This window comes from Cetorhinus maximus, chromosome 16 (assembly GCF_964194155.1).
Source record: "Cetorhinus maximus chromosome 16, sCetMax3.hap1.1, whole genome shotgun sequence".
Classification (NCBI taxonomy): domain Eukaryota; kingdom Metazoa; phylum Chordata; class Chondrichthyes; order Lamniformes; family Cetorhinidae; genus Cetorhinus; species Cetorhinus maximus.
The window spans coordinates 18,639,535-18,665,427 of NC_135894.1; the positions used below are offsets into that span (position 1 = coordinate 18,639,535).

General features: G+C 45.1%; 1 protein-coding gene across 3 annotated transcripts in view; it reads left to right on the forward strand.

Annotated features, from left to right (window-relative positions):
* rcbtb1 (regulator of chromosome condensation (RCC1) and BTB (POZ) domain containing protein 1) overlaps positions 1-25,893 on the forward strand; it is a 74,070-nt gene that overhangs the window by 15,948 nt on the left and 32,229 nt on the right. For all 3 annotated transcript variants that reach the window (XM_078559440.1, XM_078559442.1, XM_078559443.1), the window contains 3 exons: positions 119-277; positions 10,021-10,128; positions 22,574-22,716. In XM_078559440.1, coding sequence (XP_078415566.1) covers positions 119-277; positions 10,021-10,128; positions 22,574-22,716 — 410 coding nt within the window. The remainder of the gene's footprint in view (positions 1-118; positions 278-10,020; positions 10,129-22,573; positions 22,717-25,893) is intronic.

The window sequence follows — 25,893 nt, forward strand, 5'->3', positions numbered from 1 at the left end:
CATGTTTGAAAATCTGCTACACTTGGTAGAGTTAATTCCATTTTATACTTGACTATACGACCTATCTGTTTCTTGCACCATTTAAGTTCCTTCCCTTCTATGTCTGCTTTGGTGATAGGTTTATTCCTGGGGTTATAACAACTGTGGACAAATTGGATCAGGATCTACTGCAAGCCAGGCAACGCCACGGAGAGTGACACACTGTTTGCAGAACAAGAGGGTTGTCGCTATCGCCTGTGGTCAGATATTCTCCATGGCTATAGTAGACAATGGAGAGGTAATTATTTGTCATAATCCAGCATGCTAAGCCTCATTCAACGTTGTCTCGCTAGTGTTACTCAAAGAGTAATGAGGGCATTGCAGTTGACAGTGATGTGAAAATTTTACTTCATACCTATATTACCCTGGCTTAATTTGGGTGTGTGAAACCAGCACTGGTTTTCTCATGGGTTCAGTTAGTGAGTTGGTAATGATGATGCCCATGGGTGAAGAGCAGTCCGGGGTCTGAACTGGATGCTTATAATTGGTAGAATACAAAATTGCTTGGGGTAAGATGCTGTACAGAACAATTAGTGGCTTGTAAAATTGCATGAGCTGTGGATTCAATTCCCACTCCAGAGGCTTGAGCAGAAAATCAAAGCTGACACTTCAGTGTAGTACCAAGGGAGTGCTGCAGTGTCGGAGGTGCCATCTTTCAGATGAGACATTAAACTGAGGTACTGTCTGCCCTCTAAGGTGGAGATAAAAGATACCATAACACTATTCCAAAGGAGCATTGGAAAGTGTCCAGGCCAATATTTATCACCCAACCAACCTAAAACAAATTATCTGGTCATTATCACGTTACTATTTGTGGGATTTTGTTGACCATAAATTGGCTAATGCGTCTCCTACAATAGAAAACTGACTACACATCAAAAGTACATTATTGGCTATAAAGCATTTTGGGATATCCTGAGGTCACAAAGGGCACTTCATAAATGCAACTCTTTCCTATTGAATTCATTGAAGGTTATCTTACAAATTGTGACTGGGACACTTGACCAGTTTATGAATGAAACTTTGCACTTGGATTATAACTTTTTACTTACTACCTTGAACAATTTTGCATTGTGGGCAATAGATTAATATTTTGTACCAGTGCCTCTGTGCAATGCGGTGTGTTGTTGCTGAAGCTAAATATATTTGAAGTTAGCTCCCTCCTGAACTTTTTTAATTTAAATTTTAATGCAGAGAGAGAACCCTGCCCCTGCCCACCTTATAAACTGACTGAATGAATGCTGAAATTCCTTTGTTGCAAAGATTTGTTGAATATCCAGCCAGCAGTAAGAAAAGCAGAGTTCAATGCACAGCCAATAAAACAAAGTTACAGTGTTAGCGTAGAGCTCTCACCTCAGAGTCAGAAGGTTGTGGGCTCAAACCTCACTCGACAACTTCAACCCCTACTATGGGCAGACATTTTTTGGTGCTGTGTTGAGGGAGATCTTAGCATCCTGGCCAACATTCATCCTTTAACCAACACAGCCAAAAGCAGATTAACTGTCATTTGTCTAATTTTCTGTTTTGTGGGACCTTGTTGTGTGCAAAGTGACTGCTGGGTTTGCCTTCAAAACAACAATGACTGCACTTCAGATGTAATTAATTTACTGTGAAAGCTTCGGGATGTTCTGAGACCACAAAAGAGATTTTCCTTTTTGCTCCTTACAGGAATCAATAGGTGTATAGTTTTGTAAAGCTTCACTGCTGTTGTAGCAACTAGTGTGTGTCAGAACATTGGAGCAGTGGTGTAGTTGCCCCATCTCTTCCTGCACGCTTAACGCCAACAGGGCTCTTGGCTGAAACAGAGCCATACAAAGTTAATCTTTGTATGTCCTTTTAGCATTATTCCTTCAAATGACTATTTCACTGTTGTTACTCAGTTTTATTGAGAGGAATTTGTTCAGGCAGTGGGTTAGCTATAGATACGTGGAGAGACAAGAGAAGCTAGGATTGTTCTCCTTAAATCTTGCTTTAATCTTCTCTGCTTTAATAGATGTGCTCAAAATTATGAGGTTATTTAATAGAGTAGATTGAGAGAAACTGGTTCCAGTGGCAGGAAGGGATTAATTAATAATCGCATAGTGAAGGTGCCTCTCGATAGCAGCAACCGTAATATGATTGAATTTTTAAAATTCAGTTTGAGGGAAAGAGGAGTGGGCTATGGGCAGAATTTTGCCCTTGACGGGCGGGCTTGACTGACTCGGCGGTGGCCGGGCAGCTGATCGCCCCGCTGAAATGGACCGCGCCGCCATTTTGCGCGGGTGTGCCAATTAAGGCCCGCCCAGCGGGTTTGCGACTCCCGTGTACAACGGGAAAATCGAATCGGCGGCGGGTGTGTTCAGACCGCCGGTTCCAGTGGGGAACTGGCAGTCTGTATAAACAGTGGCCAGGCAGCCTCCTTGAGGCTGTTCACCATGGCCACTCATAGAGAAGGACATGCTGGTTTGAGGACACAGGAGCAGGAGGAGGGGGGCAGGCTGCAGGATAGGCCAGCAGGGGGGGGGGGCACTGTGCCCCTCGGTTCTCTGGTGCCTGCCTTGCTGTCGTCCTCGAAGAAGTGTCCAGCCATCGGGATATTTTGTATCCAGATGATGGGGAGGAGGAGGGCCCCCCCACGTCACCAGGCAGGCATGGCAGGAGGTAGCGGTGGCTGTAAGCGCCCATGACGATGTGCGGCGCAACAGGACGCAGTGCCGCAAGCGTTTCAATGATTTGTTGCGCTCTGGAAGGGTGAGTACCATGTCGGCCTTGCCTGTTTGACCCAGCAGATAGGCTTAGCCTTTGAGCCCCACCCCCCACGTCTTAGTGTCGTTACTGCATTGGGCATTTGGCGCACGCTGGGTGGTCAAACAGATAGTGACCATGCTTACATCAGCCTTAGTGGTTGAGGAGAAGATGGGTTCTTCCCGCAGCATATGTTGGTGTTTGTCGCATTTGAGTAGTCTGGGGGCAAGCTGCAGGGGAGGCAGCTAGACACATACTCAGAACTCCAACACATGTCATATTGATGGTGGAAGGGGAGCCTCAAGGTGTCATGGCCAAGAGCCATCTACTGGCCTTGGTGCCACACCAAGTTGCGCCTCCTTGCCATGGACGCTAAGACCCATGTGTTATTCAAAGTGATGGACGCCGAATGTGTCCAAGGTGTCCGTTGGGGGAGGGGGTTGGGAGCAGCCATACTATCTTCTGGGGACTGATCATCAGTAGTGTGGACAGGAGCTGCTGGAGGCCTCAGATGGGCCACTGTGGTTGGGGTGCGGCATGCGTGTGCAGAGTACATGAGCAATCAGCCCCAATAAATCCTCTTCTCTATTCTGCAGGCAAAAACAGAGCACAATCTGAGGGAGCGTCAGTGGACTGGTGGTGAGCACGCCGTGCTGCAGCACCTCACCACGTATGAGGAACAGGCCATGGAGATGAGGAGGAGGCAGGCGGCCAGGGCAGCAGGTGTTGGCGAGGCTGGGGTGCAGCGGCCAGGTATTTGAGGGCCGCAGCCCCATCCACTCTTTCTCCCCACCATCCAAACCACTGATGGGTGCAGCAATCGTTAATGCAGCAACACTGCTCATTCACAGACTGAAACACTCAGACGTGTGGGTCATACACAGAGGTCCCTCGGCCCCTTGAGGATGCGCGTCTCTAGCGCCTTCCAAAGTCGCCTTATCCCATTTGTGACCACTATCCCCATGGCCTAACATGCCATGGCATCGCTGCTGCACAGCCAAAGACGTTTTGCATCTTAGGAGGGCTTGTACCTCCACCACCCTTTCAACCAGTGCATCCCACATTACTCTGTCCAAAAGGTCCTCAGCACCTCAACTGTCAACCTCATGGCACTCAACTTAAATAAATGCCACCACATTAGTCATCCCTGCGCCAAGGGGAGATGTTGCCTTCTGTCCACCTGTTTTATGCCCCTCAACAGTATGAAGGTCAATAATGTGACCTGTCAATCCCCTGTGCTCCACGGCAAATGTCGCAAGTGTATGCAATGTTTCCTCATAACTCCAACTCTCCAGGCCAGCATGCATCCAGGTCAGGTACCTCTGCACTCTCCCCACTCCAATGCCATCCCTCCCATGAAGAGCAGGTCACAACTGGACACAGGAGTGCAGATGTGGCCTCGACAGCGTTTTCTGCACTTGCAACATGACCTCCCTTTTCCTACATTCTATTCCTCGTCTAATAAAGGCAAGTCTGGCTTCGACCTTATTAAATGCCTTATGTTGCTGTTCTGCTACCTTAACGGTTCTGCCCAGCAAGGTCCATGTAATCGTCGTGGCTTCCCACGGTCCTACCATTACTCATGTATTCCCGTACCTTGCTTGTCTTGCTCAAGTGCTTAACCGAACACTTATCCAGATAACATTCCATGTGGCATTCCTTAGGCCATCTGACCAACCTGTCTGTATGCGTGTGTAATGTTTGGGCCTCCTCTTGACTATTTACCACCCCACCAATGTTCGTCTCCTTAGGTTCTTGAAGGGTGAATGACTTATGATGCTGGGGGGGGAAGGGATGAAAGGTGTTACGGACTGAACACTAAATGATGCACTGTCCTTATTGTTAATTTCAGCATCACCACCGCATGGCCGCCCCCAACACGTCCAGAACCCCCCCATCATACCTGAGGGCCAAAACATGCAACTTGCGGCACATCATTTCAGCCAGCCAGGCACCAGCGCAGTGACAAACACTGCGGTGGGGATAATGACGTCGGCTAACGTCCCGGGGCACAGTGGAGAAGGCACTTCACAATCGCTGGAGGAGATGGCACGGGCAGAGAGTGCCGATGGCGTCAGCAGCCGGAGGACTGCAGGGGACCAAGCACATGCTGAGTCTGGCAGTGATGATGTGCCCCTGGAGATGTCACCAATGCAGCAACAGCGGGACAAGTGGCAGGATGCGCAGGAGCATCTGGCAGGGTTGCATGAGGGTGTGCTTCAGTTGGTCTCTGCGGTGGAGGAATTCAGGCAGAGTGTCAGTGATGGCATGAACCTCAGGACAGAGCTTCCGGCTTCCTCCACTGAGAGATTGGCAACTCTCATGGAGAGGGGCTTCGATTGGATTGAGAATCATCTGATTGGGTTATACTCTGACCTGCAAACCCTCACAGCGCTAATGGCCACAGGTGATCATTCCCAATGTGGGAGATGTTCTGGGCACCAAGTGTCGCCACTCAGTGCCCATGCATCTGTGGTGAGCAGGGAGATCCAATGTGACCTCACGTCGGCGCAGCAGCTGCCTGTCGTCGCTGTGAGCTCCTCTCAGGGCACTCCGGATGAGGGCAGCAGCTCCTCCGCCCCTCTGCCAGTGACCGTTGCATCAGTTGAGGCTGCGACAACTGGGGAGGTGCCAGTTCTGGAACTGGCCACTCCCTCCCAGTCGAGGCCATCACAGGCTCCACGGGCCAGAGGACAGCCGCCAAGGTCATCGACGCCAACAGGACAGCAGAGTCAGCAGGCTGTCTCACAAGCCACTCCGAGCGATGGGGCGGCACCTAGACGTAGCACCTGCAAACGTAAGCATAAGGCACGTTAGGCACTCCACGGGTTTGTCACTGGTGATTTTGTGTTGGCCCTAGATTAGGGAAAAAATAGTTATGTACGTCTGAGCGCTGTTTGTGTTTGATGTTGGACTGAATAAAGTCCACTTTTCTGACCATGGCTGAGGGTGTTTCCTTGGTGCTGCATTTGTATGTTTCACAGACATCTCATGAGTGTTTGAGTGGACATTGATGTTTCTGTACTAAGCCCTTAGTTGCAGATGATGAGATGGAAGATGTAGCACCTAAGTGCCACGTGTGGAAGCGCCAGGCAATGCTGTTCCTGCTGATCCATGTGTGTGGAGCTTGGATTAAAGGTTTGTTGGATTAAATTGTCCTGGGTGTCCCTGCCTCCTTGGTGTAGTAGCGGGTCGGCGTGCTGCCCCTCATCATCGCCCTGTACTTCCTCATCCACTGAGGTACTGCTGGATTCATCATGTGCAGCCTCATCCACTGCGTCAAGGTTTTCATCGTCAACTGCATCCCCCCACTCCAGCGCAAGATTGTGCAGAGCGCAGCATGCTGCCACGATCAGAGAGACACGATCTGGGGGGTACTGGAGTGCGCCCCCTGAGGGGCCCAGGCATCGGAAGCACATCTTGAGAAGACCGATGGCTCTCTCCACCTCAGCCCTTGTGGAGCTGTGGCTCCTATTGTAGCGCTCCTCAGCTTTTGTTCTTAGATGGCAGAGAGGCATCATGAGCCACCTTCTGAGGGGATAGCCCTTGTCACCCAGCAGCCATCCAACCAGCCGAGCCGGAGCACTGAAGAGCCCCGGCATCTGGGAGTGTCTGAGGATGTAGGCATCGTGGGAGCTGCCTGGGTACCTTGCACAGACTTGTAGAATCAGTATCCTGTGATCACACACTATCTGCACGTTCATGGAGTGGAAGCCTTTCCTGTTGATGAAGGCACCGGATTCACCTGCTGGTGCCTTGATGCCCACATGTGTACAGTCTATTGCACCCTGGACGCGGGGGAAGCCAGCAATGGCCGCGAAGCCTCTGGCTCACTGTGTCTGACTTGCCTGGTCGCAGTGGAAGTGGATGAAGGTCAATGCCTGTCTGAACAGAGCGTCTGTAACCTGTTGGATACAAGTGTGGACAGCTGATTGGGAGACACCGCAAAGATCACCCACCGAGCCCTGGAAGGAGCCAGAGGCATAGAAGTGGAGGGCAGCTGTGACCTTGAGAGCCGCTGGCATGGGGTGTCCACCGACACAGTTAGGGGAGATCTCTGGCCCAATCATCTGACAGTTGTTGACTGTCTCCCTTGAGAGACGGAGCCTCTTTCAGCACTGCACCTCAGTCATATTGAGGTAGCTGCTTCGCCGCCTGTAAACCCTGGCAGCAGGATAGTGGCATCTTCTGCGGCCCCTTCCACCTTGGACAATCTCTTGGCCCCGTGTCCCTTGTGCATCCCAAAGGTGGCTCCCCTGGAAGCTGATTGTCCCTCCCTTCCTCCTCAGAGGAGCTGCCTCCAGTGGAGATGTCAGAACCCACATCCAGGCTAAATGGAGGCCTCCAGAAAGCTGCAGGCCCGATAAAGATTACTGTCTGCAGACTGCTGAGCTGAAGCTTCAAAGTACAGAGAAAGCTGCTGGAATTCGTTCTGAACTGGTAACAATCACATAGGCAAATTTAAAACACTTTCTGCATTAAATACATCAGGAAAAACATTAACAACCCCTCTGAGCCCACATATCCCGCCCGTGGAAGAGCTTTGTTAAAAAATCACTTACCCGTCTGCCTGTTGGGCCCGTGTGCCGAGCCGAAGTTCGCACGGGCTCCTCAAAATTGGCATCAATTGCCGACTTAAGGGCCTTAACAAGGCCTTTAATTAATGGCGGGCGCGCGTCGCGCTGCATAGCACGCCCGCCGACCTAAATATCGCGATGCTGCACGCTGACATCGGGACACTCGCATGACGTCAGCGCGTGACATTTTAAGCGCTGATGTGCGGGCTCCACCACATGCACGTCAGCCAGAAAATTCTGCCCTATGTTTTTAAACTTAAATAAGAACAATTATGAGGGCGTGAAAGCAGAGCTGGCTAAAGTGAATTGGAAAATTAGGTTAAGGGATAGGCCAATAGAGATGCGGTGGCTAATATTTAAGGGGATATTTCAGAATGCACAGAATAGATACATTCCAATGAATAAGAAAAGTCCAAGGGATGGACCCACCATCCCCGGTTAACTAGAAAGGTTAAAGATAGTATCAAACTTAAAGAAAAAGTATGTAATTGTGCAAAGCTCGATGGAAGGCCAGAAGATTGGACAGAATATAAGGAGCAGCAAAGGATGACTAAAAGATTAATAATTAGGGAAAAATTAGAGCACGAGAGAAAGCTAGCCAGAAATATAAAAGCAGATAGTAAGAGTTTCTATAAATATTTAAAAGAGAAACAAGTTAACAAAGTGAGCGTTGGCCATATAGAAAGTGAGTCTGGAGAATTGATAATGGAAAAGAAGGAAATAGCATCAGCCTTCACTATAGATGATACAAGTAACATTCCAGAAGAGCTATAAATCAGGAAATGAAAGGGAGGGAGGAACTCAGGAAAATTGCAATCACCAGAGAAGTGGTAACAAGTGCCTGGGTTCTGATGGACTTCATCATAGGAAGTGGCTAGTGAGATAGTTGATGCATTGGTTTTAATTTTCTGAAACTCCCTAAATTCAGGGAAGGTCCTATTAGATTGGAAGATAGCAAACGTAACTCCATTATTCAAAAATGGAGGGAGACAGAAAGTGGGAAACTACAGGCCAGTTAGTTTAACATCTGTCATAGGGAAAATGTTCGAAGCTCCATTAAAGAAGCTATAGCAGGACACTTGGATAAGTTCAAGGTAATCAGGCAGGGTCAACATGGTTTTGTGAAAGGGAAATCATGTTTAATCAACTTATTGGAGTTCTTTGAGGAAGTAACATGTTCTGTGGATAAAGGGGAAGCAGTGGATGTACTGTACTTAGATTTCCAGAAGGTATTTAATAAAGTGCCACATCAAAGGTTATTGCAGAAAATAAAAGCTCATGGAGTAGGGGGTAACATATTGTCATAGATAGAGGGTTGGCTAGCTAACAGGAAGCAGAGAGTAGGCATAAATGGGTTTTTTTCAGGTTGGCAAGATGTAACGAGTGGTGTGCCGCTGGGATCAGTGCTGGGACCTCAGTGGTTTACAATTTATATAAATGACTTGGATGAAAGGATGGATGGGATGGTTGCCAAATTTGCTGACAACACAAAGTTAGGTAGGAAAGTAAGTTGTGAAAAGGACATAAGGAGGCTACAGAAGGATATAGATAGGTTAGGTGAGTGGGCAAAGATCTGGCAAATGAAGTATAATGTGGGAAAATGTGAAATTGTCCAATTTGGCAGGAAGAATAAAAGAGAAGCACATTATCTAAATGGTGAGAGATTGCAGAGCTCTGAGATGCAGAGGGACCTGGGTGTCTTAGTACATGAATCGCAGAAGGCTAGCATGTAGGCACAGCATGTAATTAAGAAAGTTAATAGAATGTTTTCATTTATTGTGAGGGGAATTGAATACAAAAGTAGGAAGGTTATGCTTCAGTTATACAGAGCACTAGTGAGATCACATCTGGAGTAGTGTGTACAGTATTGGTCACCTTATTTCAGGAAGAATGTAAATGTGTTGGAAGCAGTTCAGAGAAGGTTTACCAGACTAATACCTGGAATGGGCGGGTTGCCTTATGAGGAAAGGCTAGGCTTGTATCTGCTGGAGTTTAGAAGAGTAAGAGGCGACTTGATTGAAACATAAAAGATCCTGAGGCACCTTGACAGGGTGAACGTGGAGAGGATGTTTCCTCTTGTGGGAGAATCTAGAACCAGGGGTCACTGTTTAAAAATAAAGGGGTCGCCCATTTAAAATAGAGACGAAGCAAAAATTTTTCTCTGAGGGTCGTGAGTCTTTGGAACTGTCTTCCTGAAAAGGCAGTGGAAGCAGAGTCTGGATATTTTTAAGGCAGAGGAGATAGATTTTTGGTAAACAAGGGGGTGATAGGTTATTGGGGGTAGACGGGATGCAGATTTGAAGTTACTACCAGATCAGCCATGATCTTATTAAATGGCGGAGCAGGCTCAAGGGGCCGAATGGCCTAAGGTTCATATGAAGGTCAGTTACCAGAGGACACAAGTTTTAAGATAATTCATAAAAGAACTAGAGAGGTGATTTTTTTATATGGCACATGCTGGAATTCACTGCCAGAAAGGGTGGTGGAGGCAGATTCAACAGTAACATTCGAAAGGGAACTGGATATATACTTGGAAAGAAAAAAATATCAGGGCTATGGGGAAAGAGCAGAGGGAGTGGGATTAATTGGATATTTTTTCGAAGAGTCAGTACAGACACAATGAGCTGAATGACCTCCTTTAATAATGCATGATTCTGAATGTTTGCCTCCTGCATTACAGGTGTATAGTTGGGGTTACAATGGCAGTGGTCAACTGGGAACAGGAGTTAATGGAAACCACCTTACCCCAAGCAGAGTGACTGCAATGCAAGGAATTTGTGTCCTTCAGGTAGATAATCTTTTCTATCCTCTGCTTTGTTTATTTATGGAAAACCTATTGGCTTTGTTTGACTTCCATGGCACGACTGGATAAATTGTGTTACATAGTTTTTTAAAATGACCCAACAGCTCATTTGTTAAGGGAATTCATATACAACTCCCCCATAAGCACATTAGCTTTGCAAGTTAGAAAGTGTGATAAAATGAATTAATACAACTTGCTTGTTCTAGATATAAAGTTAAGCACTGTGTGTAGGTTGAAAGCATTTTGGCTTTCAATTGTGTGTTTATTTCAACTTCAATCTGCAGAATGTATTGAGTCAATCAGCTGCTTGAGTGGCAGCCTGGCTGATGACATCATACAATGATGGTGACATAGTGGGAAATGTTACTAGACTCGTAATCCAGAGGCAAAAACAAAAATTGCTGGAAAAACTCTGCAGGTCTGACAGCATCTGTGGAGAGAAAGACAGAGATAACATTTCAAATCCGTAAGACTCTGCAGAACTAAAGAGAAGTAAAAATGTGGTGAAATATATACTGTTTAAGGGGGGTGGGACAGGTGAAGCTGGATAGAAGGCCAGTGATAAGGGGAGGCAAAAAATGTCATAAACAAAAGGTGGAAGGGGTGTTGATGGTGATTATACTGGCTAAAGGAGGTGCTAATAGTGACATTGAGAGTAGAAAGCAGGATGAGCAAGTGACAGATGGCCCTTGTGGGGGTGGGGTGGGGGGACCCTATCATGGTTCTGGGAGGGAGAGGAAAGTGTGAGGGCGGATGCGCAGGAGATGGGTCAGACACAATTGAGGGTCCTGTGAACCACCGTGGGTCGGAAACCTCGGTTAAGGAAGAAGGAAGACGTCAGAGGAACTGTTTTGGAAAGTGACTTCATCGGAACAGATGTGACGGAGGCAAAGGAACTGAGAGAATGGGATGGAGTCCTTACAGGAAGAGGGGTGTGAGGAGCTGTAGTCGAGGTAGCTGTGGGAGTCGGTAGGCTTGTAATGAATATTGGTGGACAGTCTATCACCAGATATTGAGACTGAGTGGTCAGGGAAGGGAAGTGTCAGTGATGGACCATGCGAAAGTGATGGAGGGGTGGAAATTGGAAGCAATATTAATAAATTTTTATAGGTCCAGACAAGAGCATGAAGTGGCACCGAAACAGGCATCAATGTACTGGAGAAAGAGTTGTGGGAGGGGGCCTGAGTGGGACTGGAACAAAGAATGTTCCACATATCCCACCCACGGTGGTTGACAGGGCCCTCAACTGTGTCCAACCCATCTCCCGCACTTCTGCCCTCACACCTTCCTCTCCCTCCCAGAACCACGATAGGGTCCCCCTTGTCCTCACTTTTCACCCCACCAGCCTCCGCATTCAAAGGATCATCCTCCGCCATTTCCGCCTACTCCAGCATGATCCCACCACCACACACATCTTCCCCTCACCCCCCCTGTCGGCATTCTGCACGGGTCGTTCCCTCTGAGACATCCTGGTCCACTCTTCCATCACCCCCTGCACCTCAACCCCCTCCCATGGCACCTCCCCATGCAATCGCAGAAGATGCAACACCTGCCCCTTTACTTCCTCCCTCCTCACTGTCCAAGGGCCCAAACACTACTTTCAAGTGAAGAAGCGCTTTACTTGCACTTCCCTCAATTTGGTTTACTACATTCGCTGCTCCCAATACGGTCTCCTCTACATTGGAGAGACCAAACGCAGGCTGGATGACTGCTTTGCGGAACACCTTTGGCCTGCCCGCAAGCATGACCCAGACCTTCCTGCCGCTTGCCATTTCAACACACCACCCTGCTCTCATGCCCACATGTCTGTCCTTGGCCTGCTGCAATGTTCCAGTGAAGCTGAATGCAAGCTGGAGGAACAGCACCTCATCTTCCGATTAGGTACTTTACAGCCTTCTGGACGTAACATTGAGTTCAACAACTTCGGATCATGAACTCTCTCCTCCATCCTCACCCCTTTTTGATCCCCTTTTTTCAAATATTTATTTAAAATTTTTTATATATATATATATTTTTCCCACCTATTTCTATTATTATTTTAAAAATTTATTTCCGTTCATTGTTTTATCCCCACCTTTAAGCCTATTTTGATCTGTTATCTCACACTATCCCCTCCCTCCGCCCCACCCCCACTAGGGCCATCTGTCACTAACTCATAAGATAAAAACAAAAAACTGCGGATGCTGGAAATCCAAAACAAAAACAGAAATACCTGGAAAAACTCAGCAGGTCTGGCAGCATCTGCGGAGAAGAACAAAGTTGACGTTTTGCGTCCTCATGACCCTTCAACAGAACTAAGTAGAAATAGGAAAGGGGTGAAATATAAGCTGGTTTAAGGGGGAGGGTGGGGAAAGAAGGTGGGGGGTGTTGTTGGGACAAGCAAGCAGTGTTAGGAGCAGATAACCAAAAGATGTCACAGACAAAAGAACAAAGAGGTGTTGAAGGTGGTGATATTATCTAAAAGAATGTGCTAATTAAGATTGGAGAGCCGGATGAGCAAGGTAGCTCTAGTGGGGGTGGTTCAACAACTTTAGATCTTGAACTCCCTCCTCCATCCCCACCCCCTTTCCGTTTCTTCCTCCCCTTTTGTTTTTTCCAATAATTTATATAGATTTTTCTTTTCCCACCTATTTCCATTATTTTTAAATGTATTCCACCCATGGTTTATTTCACCCCACCCCCACTAGAGCTACCTTGCTCGTCCTGCTCTCCAATCTTAATTAGCACATTCTTTTAGATAATATCACCACCTTCAACACCTCTTTGTTCTTTTGTCTGTGACATCTTTTGGTTATCTGCTCCTATCACTGCTTGCTTGTCCCAACAACCCACCCCGCCCTTTCCCCCCCACCCCCTTAAACCAGCTTATATTTCACCCCTTTCCTATTTCTACTTAGTTCTGTTGAAGAGTCACGAGGACTCGAAACGTCAACTTTGTTCTTCTCCGCCGATGCTGCCAGACCTGCTGAGTTTTTTCAGGTATTTCTGTTTTTGTTTTGTCACTAACTCATCCTGCTTTCTACTCTCAATGTCATCATTTGCACCTCCTTTAGCCAGTATCACCACCATCAACACCCCTTCGACCTTTTTTTAATGACATCTTTTGCAATCTCTCCTTTGCCTCCCCCTATCACTGGCTTTCTATCCAGCTTCACCTGTCCCACCCCACTTAAACAATATATACTTCACCACATTTCTACTTCTCTTTAGTTCTGAAGAAGAGTCACACGGATTCGAAACGTTAACTCTGTCTTTCCCTCCACAGATGCTGTCAGACCTGCAGAGATTTTCCAGCAGTTTTTGTTTTTGTTTCAGATTTCCAGCATCCGCACTATTTTGCTTTTACCTTAGTAATCCAGAGGCCTGGACTAATGCTCTGGAGACATGGGTTCAAATCCCACCATGGCACCTGGAGGGAGCAGGAGGTGGATGACAAGATGAGCATGGAGTGGATATGAGGAGAGTTACGAGAGAAACTAGAGAAAGATGAAAGTTCAGTGCGAGGGCAGATGGGCCACTTTAGAGGAAGTTTGGCCCAGTGGGCTGGTGCAGAGGAAGCTGATCAAATCTTAGGGACAAAGTTGGCTGTGAGCTCCTCACACTTTTATGTGAAGGGAGAGAGGTTTAAGAAGACATTTTGGAGTAGAATAAAGAAGCAGCAGTTTCCTTTGATTTCCAGGATGACCTTAGAATAGTGAACTATTTTAGCAGACGAGAGCAGGACTGGATAATGCTTTATGTGATCTAACCAGACCTGATGGTGAGTGGCTAAATCAGTTTCACACCATATCCTTACAAGTCTGCATTCCTTAGATTTAAGGGAGTCGCATACCAGGCAGGACAGCCAGAATGAAAGAGAGTAATGGTTTTAGGAATTGGGGCATCAAAGGCAGAGAGGAGGGTGTAATTGCTCACATCAGTAGCTGCTGAAATGTTGTGGCAAATACAGAGCCAAAGACTAGGTAGCTGGGATTTTGAAAGTGTAGTTGATTGAATTGAGGATAGTTTATTTTCCAGGGATGGATACAGAAGGAGGAAGCTTGGGGTGTGGAAGGGATATGTGGGTGGAGATGACTCAAGGAAGAGATCAGAGATGGATTTGCCTATGATTGATATGATGAGACTGGCAAGATCACAAGATGACAGTATCAAGGAGTCGGCCGTGAATATGGGTTGGGGAGTTTACATGGAGGGAGAGGGGCAGTGAACTCAGAGAGTGAGCATGATGAGTTAAAATGGATGTTGAAAACACTGACGATGAGAAGTTGTTTGCTGCAGAGGCTGAGGGAGGGGAAAGCAATGAAGATATATCAGTGGGAAAATTTTTAATGTACTAGGGAGGACAGTGGAAACAAGGATTTTGAATGAGAGGTGAGAGGAATAGAGCAAGGTGAGATGCTCAAAGGAAGAGAAAGTGCTAGAGAAGTAGGGGGTCAGGCCAAAGTGTGCCCAAGATGGTCTTGATGGGGCAAATGGTAGAAGGTATAGCCCGGTGGGGAGGCTTCATTTAGGGGGAAGGTGTCATTAGCTTTCAGCCACATTCCTGTTAAGGCCATGATGTTGCTGCAATTATCCCTAATAAGTTCATGATGGTGACGTCTTTGTTCACAAGTGCATGGATATTCTGGGCAGAGATATGTAGAAGGGTGATGAGAGCTGACCTACTGGGAGAATCCGCAGGGTGAGCACTGGGAGAGTTGAGTTGGACGGGGAGGAGTTTGGTAAGATTAACCCCGATCAGGCATGCTGGGTGGGAGGTTTGGTGAGAGAGTAGGACGGGATAGCTGATGTGAAAATATTTTGACTGGTTCATTCAGTATTAACGTTGGGCAAGTTTTTAACAGTTCCAATTGCCTACTTGGAGATCAATGAACATCACTGTAACATTCTCTAAACTTCTGTCTGTAAATGTGTGCTCAAGTAAATTGAAGCATTTTTGTCTTTCAATATTTTAACATTAATGTGTTGCCCCATTAACATACCTTTAGACTCTCATACTTCATCATAATGGCAGCTTTGTCCTCTTGACTTCATTTTTTTTCCCCAAATTTACCAAGTGACTCCCATTGTCTGAACCCCTTAGTTATTTGGTTGAAAATGAGCAGAATAAAAACCCTACTTTTAAAATGTTGCTGTGGAGCTGCAGCAGCTTTAGTTTCCCAAAGTACAAGTTTTATTGGTTTCTTTCGTCATCCTGCCTCCCTTCTGTGAAGGACAATATGCAGTGGTGGTGGTATCTGATATTTTGGAGTGCTTTTGGGATGGCTTCCAGAAGGTATGCTTGTGTCTCTCACTGTTTTGATCGCTGTCAACTGTGTTGATCTTATTTAAAAGACTGAGCCCGTCTCATGCTCGGTTGAGTGTGGTTTATTATAAAATTTATTTTATTCAGTGATGTCAGGATATATTTTTTGCACACCAGAGACTGAAATTTTGAACTAATTTCTGAAAGCTTACAACTTTTTAATTCATCCTTATTTGCAAATGCTTCTGGTCAAATGAGATTTTTGATAGTGTATGTAGGTACAAGCAGATTAAGTGCTCACTTATTTTTTTCAGTAGCTGTAGTGGAACCTGTGCTCTGATAATAAAGATATTCCAATATTTGACTTAATTTACCATTATAAATTAATGGAACAGCACTTCAAAGTAAACCTTGGCATAATTCTCTGCTTAGCCCAAAGTTAGCATATGTAATTTGAAATTCAGTCTGAGCAATGTTTCATTATAGAACTTGCAACAGCCTCTCTTTTAATGTGATAATTATGTACCAAAGTTGGTAATAAACATTCTGTCATGTTTCACAATAAGAAAGTAGATTTTGAGCTGAGTAAAACATTTATCCAGCCCCAGGACATCGCTGCCGGAGTTCCTCAGAGTAGTGTCTGGCCCAACCATCTTTAGCTGCTTCATCAATGACTTTCCCTCCATCCTAAGGTCAGAAGTGGGGATGTCCACTGATGGTTGCACAGTATTCAGTTCCGTTCACAGCTCCTTAGATATTGAAGCAGTCTGTGCTTGCGTGCAGTAAGGCCTGGACAACATTCAGGCTTGGGCTGATAAGTGGCAAGTCAGATTAATGCCACACAAGTGCCAGGCAGTGACCACATTGAAAAAAATCTAACTAATTGAACAGCATGACCATCATTGAAATCTCTACCATCAACATCCTGTGAGGGGTTCCATTGACCCAAAACTTAACAGGTCCCATCACACAAATAGTGTGGCTACAAAAGCAAGTCAGAGGCTGTGAATTTTGCATGCATAACTTACCTCCCAACACCCCAAAGCTGTCCATCATCTACAAGGCACAAGTCAGGAGTGTAATGGAATACTCTCCACTTGCTTAGATGAGTACAGCTCCAACAACATTCAAGAAGCTTGACACCATCCAGGACAAAAAACTTGGTTAATTGGCACCAAGGTAGTGATTTGGCATCCAAATCCTGGAACTCACTCCCGAAAAGCACTGTGCGGTACCTACACCACATGGACTGCAATGGTTCACAGTCAATTTTGGATGGATGGTAAATGCTGGCCTCGCTAGGGACACCCATGCCCCATGAACAATTATTTTAAAAAAAGTCTTCTTGCGCTGGGTGATACAGTCAAATCAGTGCTCATTTTTTTCATCATATAGTTCACGTCACTTCTTAGGCTGCTTCCTGGTAAAGATTCAACATGAATTGTAGGAAGTCTGAATGCCCTGCAAAAAGGCTGGATTAATGCTCATTGTAGATGCACACTGCTGTTTAGTGCAGTGTTAACATGGAGGATTATTTGAGAACCAAAAATTACAACTTGTAATATTCGCTGTAACTTAACTTTGCATCCCAGAGTACATTATTTCTGACTGTTTCATATGATTCAATTAAGGGGAGGCTGAAAAGTACATAAGGAAGAATGAAATAGAAGGCTGTGCTGATAGAGTTAAATGAAGTAGGTAAGAGGAGGCTTGATTGGAACATTAACACCGCATAGACCATTTGAACCAAATGGCCTAAAACATAGCTGTAAATTCAACAACAGTCCTGCGTTTCCCTTGTCTGTTGACAGGAGTTGGAGTGCGCTTCATCAAATAGGTTTCTCACTGCTGTATCACTTAACATTGATCTGATTTATCCTGATGTCACACATGTGGAGCATAAACACCAGCACAAATCAGTTATGTCAAATGATCTATTTCTTCATGGAGCCAGTAAAGAAGTAAAAGTAACTTCCACTTATATAGTGCCTTTAACATAGAAACCATCCTGAGGGGCTTCAGAGGAGGAGGAAAGTAAAATATATTAAAGGGATAAAGGAACAAATGCCAAACTGTGTGAAGAAGAGTGAGGTGTCAAAAAGATGTGTTATGAGAATGTTTTAAATGTACAGAACTAGAGGAATTTAGGGAGGGAATTCCAGAGCATAGGACCAAGGCGGCTGAAGGCACAGCAATCAATGGTGAAGGAAAGGCAAGAAAAATCACAAGAGGCAAGAGTCAGAGGGCCAAAGAGGGCAGGAGATGGATATAAGATTCCTTGGAGTTTGGGGCAGGATGTGGTCAGCTCAGTGTTCAACAAGCTGGAGTTTGGTGGGAGATGGGAGACCAACAAACGTAGAATTTGTCTTATTTTGGTTATTAGGCTGTGAACAATGCTGTCGTGGCATTTATTGTCCATCCCTAGTTGCCCTGCAAAGTTGTGGTAGACCTTCTTGAGCCACTCCAGCCCTTGTACTTCCTGGAAAGGTAAATAAAGCATACAGCATCCTGGGCTTCATCAATAGAGGCATGGAGTGCAGAAGCAAGGTAAGTATTTAAACCTGTAGAAAACACTGGTTCAGCCTCAACTGGAGTATTGTGTCCAGTCCTGGGCACATCACTTTAGGAAGGATGTGATTGCATTAGAGTGGGTGCAGAAAAGATTCCAGGTATGAGGAACTTCAGTTACGTAGAAAGATTGGAGAGGTTGGGACTGTTCTCCTTGGAGAAGAGAAGGCTGAGAGAAGAGTTGATGAAAGTATTCAAAATCATGAGTCTGGACAGAGTAGAAACTTCCCATTAGTGGAAGGATCGAGAACCAGAGGGCAGATTTAAAGTAATTGGCAAAAGAAGCAAAAAGCGATGGTGACGTGAGGAAAAACTCTTTCATGCACAGAGAGGTTAGAATCAGGAATTCACTGCCGGAGAGTGTAATGGAGGCAGGTGTCAATTGAGGCTTTTAAAAGGCAATTGGGTCATTATCTGGAAAGAAAAGATATACAAGACTATGGGAAAAGGCAGGGGAATGGCACTAGGTGAATTACTACTTCAGAGGCCCAACATAGCCATGACGTGCCTAATGGCCTCCTCCTGTGCTGTAACTATTCTGTGATTCTATGTCTACACTGTGGTTCAGCCCAAAGGAGCAGCCCATGGTGGATGAAATCAGCGGCAAGATGAAATGTTGTGGTGTGTCTATGGAGGAAACTTTGACTTATCCATGATTTGATGTGAAACAGATCACCTGGCAGCTCAGAGGTGGCATGGTCATTGGTGGAGTGGTAGAGCTAGGTATTGCCACCATTTGAATAGAAGCTGATTCTGTTTCTGTGCATACGTAAATGAGGGACAGCTTGTAGAAGAGCAAGAGAAGAGCTCAAGGTAGCAGGGGCGACAAAGAAATCATTGGTGGAGATGGGCTTGCTGTGTTCTGAAAGGTAGGAGTTGAACTAGGAGGGAACAGTTCCATGGAAGAGGATAATGTAGTTAACGATATCAAAAGAGAGGTTGAGGGACAATTCATCAGAGTCACAGAGTTCCACTGTTTGGTGTTTTCTGATGGTGTAGAGACCTGATTTGCTGTGTATTTGAAGCTGTAGTCTTGGTTAGTACCCAGGGCCATTAGAGATGTTAATATTGGTGTTCTCTGTGGGATTATAGAGACCAGTTGAGTGGTTCTCGGCAGAAGTTGAAAAATCAAGCTATCAATTGGCCTCCTTGCCCTTGAATCCAGATGAGTGGTTTATAATGCAATGTTATTGCCCAACATTATTTAAAATAGAAGGTAGAACAAATCTCCAACCTCCCTTTCCTCTCCAAAGTTCTAAATGTGTCGTTTCCTTCCAAATCTGTTCCCATCTTTCCCAGAACTCCATGTTTGAATCAGGTTTCCGCCACTGCCACAGTACCAAAACGGCACTTATCAAAGTCACCAATGACATCCTACTTGACTGTGACAAAAGTAAACTGTCGGCTCTTGTCCTTCTCAACCTGTCTACAGACTTTGACATGATTGACCACACCATCCTCCCCCAATACCTCTCCACTGTTGTCCAGCTGGGTGGGATTGCTCTCACGTGGTTCCATTCTTATCTATCTAATCATAGCCAGAGAATCACTTGCTCCCGCACCGTTGCCTCTAATGTCCCCAAGGATCTATCCTTAGCTCCATCCTATTTCACATCCATGTGCTGCCCCTTGGCGAACTCATCCAAAGTATTAAGTTTTAACATGTACACTGAAGGACACCCAGCTGTACCTCACCACCACCTCTCTCGACTCCTCCATTGTTGCTAAATCATCAGACTTCTTATCTGACATCCAGTACAGGATGAACAGAAATTTCCTCCAATGAAGTGTTGGGAAGACCGAAGCCATTGTTTTCGGACCCCGCTCCAAGTTCTGTTTCCTAGCCACTGACTCCCTCCCTCTCCCTGGCAACAGCCTGAGATTAAACCAGTCTGTTTGCTACCTTGGTATCACATTTGATCCTGCGATGAGCTTCCAACTTCATTTTTGTGCCATCAATATGACTGCCTATTTCCACCTCTGTAGCATCGCTCCACTTTGTCCTTGTCTCAACTCATTTACTGAAAACCCCATTCATGCCTTCATTACCTCTAGACGCGATTATTCCAACGTACTCCTGGTCTTCAACATTCTATCCTCTATAAATTTGAGGTCATCCAAAACTCAACTGCTTGTGTCTTAACTGGCAGCAAGTCTGCTTCCCCATCACCCCTCTGCTTGCTGACCTATACTGGCTCCTGGTCAAGCAATATCATGATTTTAAAATTCTCATCCTGCTTTTAGATCTTTCCATGGCCTTGCCCCTCCTTATCTCTGTAATCTCCTCCAATCTCACAACCCTCCAAAATATCTGCGCTCCTCTAATTCTGGCCTCTTGTGCATTCTCAGTTATAATTGCTCCACCATTGGTGGCCAGGTCTTCCGTTGCCTAGGCCCCGTGCTCTGGAATTCCCTCCCTATACCTCTCTACCTCACTACCTCACTTTCCTCCTCTAAGGTACTTTTTCAACCCACCTCTTTGACCAAGTTTTTGGTCATCTGACCTAATCTCCTTTTGTGGCTTGGAGTCACACTTTGTTTTATATTGTGCCTGTGAAGCCCTTTGGCACATTTCATTATGTTAAAGGTATGTTATGATGTCCGTTGAGACCGCTAACTTTTAAAGAGAAATTCAAACTTTCAGTTAACAGCTGAATGAATGAAGTGTCAAGATTTCACGTTTTAAAACTCTTACTGTATCAAATGACTAAAATGCTATTGATTAAACACTATTTTCTTTTGTAGGCAACTTATACTTTAAACTATAGAAATAAACGGTTCATTTTTACTTATCACGTTGTACTCCTCATGGAATTACAGTTCATACCACGAGCAGCTCACAAATGCTCCCAGCTTCCAATGGGTTGCCGCTTTTTTAATTTCCCAGCTGAATAACCTTTAATCCCAGAACTGTCTCTTGCTGTGAGGGTTGCAGTGTAGAATTCTTCCTCTAGCTCCAAGCTGGGCAAATTTTCCAGCCTCCTTTCACTCCTCACAAACTCGGTCTTCAATCTGAGCCTCAGCTCCTACCTGCATTTTGAGTGATGAACAATAGAATCAGCATTTTCTCTGCTTAATGCGTAGTCCTGGCTCCTTCTATCTTTTTCTTTCTCTACCTCTCAGATGGCTGCAGACCACACAAGACAAAACTGCAACTGCTGTCTGGGTTTAAAGGGAATCCTGTAACTTGATCTCAAAATGGATTCCTCTACCCTCTTTCCCCATGGCATGGGAAACAAAGTAACTTGTATCTAAGTATAAATAGTTATTTTTGATCTGAACTTCCTTTTACCTTAGAAGTAAATGAATATGTTACATTACCACTGTTTACAACTCGATGCCTATAACACCTTTTGGGCTTTGGAAGACTTAAGTGCCTAAAGTTTTCCCGTGTGGTGTGGGTTCGGTGGGAGCAGGCGGGGGCGGTCATGGAGCTGATGCCGCCCGTGATCGGTTCCGCACTGCGCTTTCACACAGGTGGGCCAATTAAGGCCCATCCAGGGATCGCAAGCAATAGCGTGTTACCTGTGCAGGCGGGTGGAGGAGGGAGAGTCGGACCCAACGCTCTTTTGTGCTTGTGCGCAAAAGAGCACTTCAATCTTCCTGAGGCACGGAGCTGCCTCAGGGAGATTGAAGCGCTTTTTAAAGAAATTATTAAAAACATAAAAAATTTAGTGAAACATGTACCCTTGTGACTGTGACTGTGTCACATGAGATGGGACATGTTTTTATTTTTCAAAAAAGTTTTTATTCAATTTGTAAAAGGTTTGGGAAACCTCACCCCGTTCGTGGATGAGGTTTCCTAAAAAATGTAAAGGCTGCTTGGCATTTTCACCTGCCTGCCAACCATTAGGTTGGACGGGCAGTATAAATTTCAGGTTAATGAGATTTCTAATGGCCTTAATAGGTCTTTTAATTATTGGCAGACGCGCAGCTGACTCCGGCACGCGCCTGCTGAATGAAACATCACGAGACTGCGTGATGATGTTGGGACACATGCCTGATGGCGCCATTTTATGTTCCGGCGTGTTGGGCCCACCCCCGCATGCCGAATGTAAAATCCTGACCAAGGTCTATTCATGGTATACTCTGCAGTCATTGTCTACAAGAGTAAATACCTTGCACCTTCCTCTCAATATAGCAATCTGAGTCTATTTGATCTCTAACAACTAAAGCACTCAGACTTACTATCAGGCAGACACCAGCACGGGTCACGTGATACCCTTTCATCCACCATATATTTAAAGCTACAGTCCTAAACTATAATAATCTTATAGATCAAAAGTTACAGTCCAAAAAGATAATCTTACAGACCTCACAATTATAGCAGGGGCAATATAAATGATGGTGTTGTATATTGTAGTCATTTGTATACTGATCTCCTATTTAAACTATTGGAAAAGCTAACTTCATAACTCACCAATTAATTTCAATTTGCTTTGTGAGAGTCTGTTGGGCTGAGTTTGCACACAATTTTTATAGACCCTCAAACCCAGAACAGGGGGAGCCAGTTAGCACTGAGCATCGATTCAATATTCCCTGTTTAAATGCAGTCAATAATTTGGAGAATTTGTTCTTAGGTTTTATTCTGGCTGATCGATGTTACTCTACTTACAGATTGCCTGTGGTTCCGCTCACACACTCGCACTAACAGATGAGGGCTTGTTATATACGTGGGGAGCTAATACAACTGGGCAGCTGGGTATTGGGAGTAAAATCAACCAGCTGGTACCAGTGCTGATCACTTTGGAGAAAGAAAGGTAATGTTGCTTTTTGCTAGCGCCTAACAATTAATTCACTTTGTATAATTAGCTGCCTGTGTGTACCAGGGCTGTCCAGAAAAATTACTTCATTTTGCTGCTTAACACGAAAGATACTGGCAAAAGGCCTGAAGTGGAGGTGTAAGTAAAAATGATTTTACACAGAATGTTAAGTGTGCCTGAAAAGATGGTGCAAACAGATTCAATAGCAATTTTCAAAAGGGAATTTAATAATTACTTGAACAGCTAAAATTTTCAGAGCTATGGAAAAGAGAGGGATAGGTGGGGGAGATCTGGGACAAACTGGATAGCTATTTCAAAGAGTTGGCACAATGGAGATGGGAGGCAATGGAATAGTGCTAATGTCACTGGGCTACTAATCCAGAGGCCCAGGCTAATGCTCTGGGAACACAGGTTCAAATCCCACCACAGCAGCTGGTGGAATTTAAATTCAATTAATAAATCTAGACTAATGGTGACCATGAAACCATTGTCAATTGTCATAAAAACCCATCTGGTTGACTAATGTCCTTTAGGAAAGGAAATATGCCATCCTTACCTGATGTGGTCTATGTGTGCCTCCAGAGACACAGCAATGTGGTTGACTCTTAAATGCCCTCTGAAATGGCCTAGCAAGCCACTCAGTTGTATTAAACCACTACAAAGTCTACAAAAAAGTGAAACCAGATGGACAAGCATTGACCAAGGCACTGGCCCAGCCCTCTTGACCCTGCAAAGTACTCCTTCCTTTGGGAGCTTGTGCCAAAATTGGGAGAGCTGTCTTGCAGACCAATCAAGCAACAGCCTGACATAGTCGTACTTGCCGAATCACACCTTATAGACAATGTCCCAGATACCATCATCACCATCCCTGGGTATGTCCTGTCCCACTGGTAGGACAGACCCAATAGAGATGATGGCACAGTGGTATAACAGTCAAGAGTTGTCCTGGGAGTCCTGAACATTGACTCTGGACCCCATGAAGTCCCATGGCATCAGGTCAATAATAAGCACTATTACTAATAAGCATTATTGCTGCCAGTAAACCTTACTACTTCTAATAAAACCTTAGAATTACTAATAAGTTACCCAAGTTTCAGAAGATAAACGAGAACAATACTCACCAACCAATCACTTACCTGTTTCCCTGTTAGTAACACTGTTTTTTCTCAGAACACACTCAGTGCACAGACCGAACTTTTTAAATTGAAGTCTCCACCCTCTCTGCATTCTTATTAAAATGAAGTCTGCCTCCTCTCTGTGCTCTTTTTAAAGTGACGTCTCCACCCTTGTTTTAAACTAATGTCTCTGCGTGCTTTTTAAAGTGACATCGCCACACTCTTCTTAAAAGTGGCGTCTCTGTGCTCTTTTTAAGGTGACATCTCTGCGCTCTTTTTAAAGTGAAGCCTCCGTGCTCTTTTTAAAGTGACGTCTCTGCGCTCTTTTTAAAGTGAAGCCTCCGTGCTCTTTTTAAAGTGATGTCTCTGCGCTATTTTTAAAGTGACGTCCCCGTGCTCTTTTTAAGGTGACATCTCTGCGCTCTTTTTAAAGTGAAGCCTCCGTGCTCTTTTTAAAGTGACGTCTCTGCGCTCTTTGTAAAGTGACGTCCCCGTGCTCTTTTTAAAGTGACGTCCCCGTGCTCTTTTTAAGGTGACATCTCTGCGCTCTTTTTAAAGTGAAGCCTCCGTGCTCTTTTTAAGTGACGTCTCTGCGCTCTTTTTAAAGTGACGTCCCCGTGCTCTTTTTAAAGTGAAGCCTCCGTGCTCTTTTTAAAGTGACGTCTCTGCGTTCTTTTTAAAGTGACGTCCCCGTGCTCTTTTTAAAGTGACGTCCCCGTGCTCTTTTTAAAGTGACGTCTCTGCGTTCTTTTTAAAGTGACGTCTCTGCGTTCTTTTTAAAGTGACGTCTCTGCGTTCTTTTTAAAGTGACGTCTCCGCGTTTTTTTAAAGTGACGTCTCCACGTCTTTTTAAAGTGACGTCTCTGCGTTCTTTTTAAAGTGACGTCTCTGCGTTCTTTTTAAAGTGACGTCTCTGCGTTCTTTTTAAAGTGACGTCTCTGCGTTCTTTTTAAAGTGACGTCTCTGTGTTCTTTTTAAAGTGACGTCTCTGGGTTCTTTTTAAAGTGACGTCTCTGCGCTCTTTTTAAAGTGACGTCTCTGGGTTCTTTTTAAAGTGACGTCTCTGGGTTCTTTTTAAAGTGACGTCTCTGGGTTCTTTTTAAAGTGACGTCTCTGGGTTCTTTTTAAAGTGACGTCTCTGCGTTCTTTTTAAAGTGACGTCTCTGCGCTCTTTTTAAAGTGACGTCTCTGCGTTCTTTTTAAAGTGACGTCCCCATGCTCTTTTTAAAGTGACGTCTCTGTGTTCTTTTTAAAGTGACGTCTCTGGGTTCTTTTTAAAGTGACGTCTCTGCGCTCTTTTTAAAGTGACGTCTCTGCGTTCTTTTTAAAGTGACGTCTCTGGGTTCTTTTTAAAGTGACGTCTCTGGGTTCTTTTTAAAGTGACGTCTCTGGGTTCTTTTTAAAGTGACGTCTCTGGGTTCTTTTTAAAGTGACGTCTCTGGGTTCTTTTTAAAGTGACGTCTCTGGGTTCTTTTTAAAGTGACGTCTCTGCGTTCTTTTTAAAGTGACGTCCCCGTGCTCTTTTTAAAGTGACGTCTCTGTGTTCTTTTTGAAGTGACGTCTCTGCGTTCTTTTTAAAGTGACGTCTCTGCGTTCTTTTTAAAGTGACGTCTCTGCGTTCTTTTTAAAGTGACGTCTCTGCGTTCTTTTTAAAGTGACGTCTCTGCGTTCTTTTTAAAGTGACGTCTCTGCGTTCTTTTTAAAGTGACGTCTCTGCGTTCTTTTTAAAGTGACGTCTCTGCGTTCTTTTTAAAGTGACGTCTCTGCGTTCTTTTTAAAGTGACGTCACTGGGTTCTTTTTAAAGTGACGTCTCTGTGTTCTTTTTAAAGTGACGTCTCTGTGTTCTTTTTAAAGTGACGTCCCCGTGCTCTTTTTAAAGTGACGTCTCTGCGTTCTTTTTAAAGTGATGTCCCCGTGCTCTTTTTAAAATGATGTCCCCGTGCTCTTTTTAAAGTGACGTCTCTGTGTTCTTTTTAAAGTGACGTCTCTGGGTTCTTTTTAAAGTGACGTCTCCGCGTTCTTTTTAAAGCGACGTCTCCGCGTTCTTTTTAAAGCGAC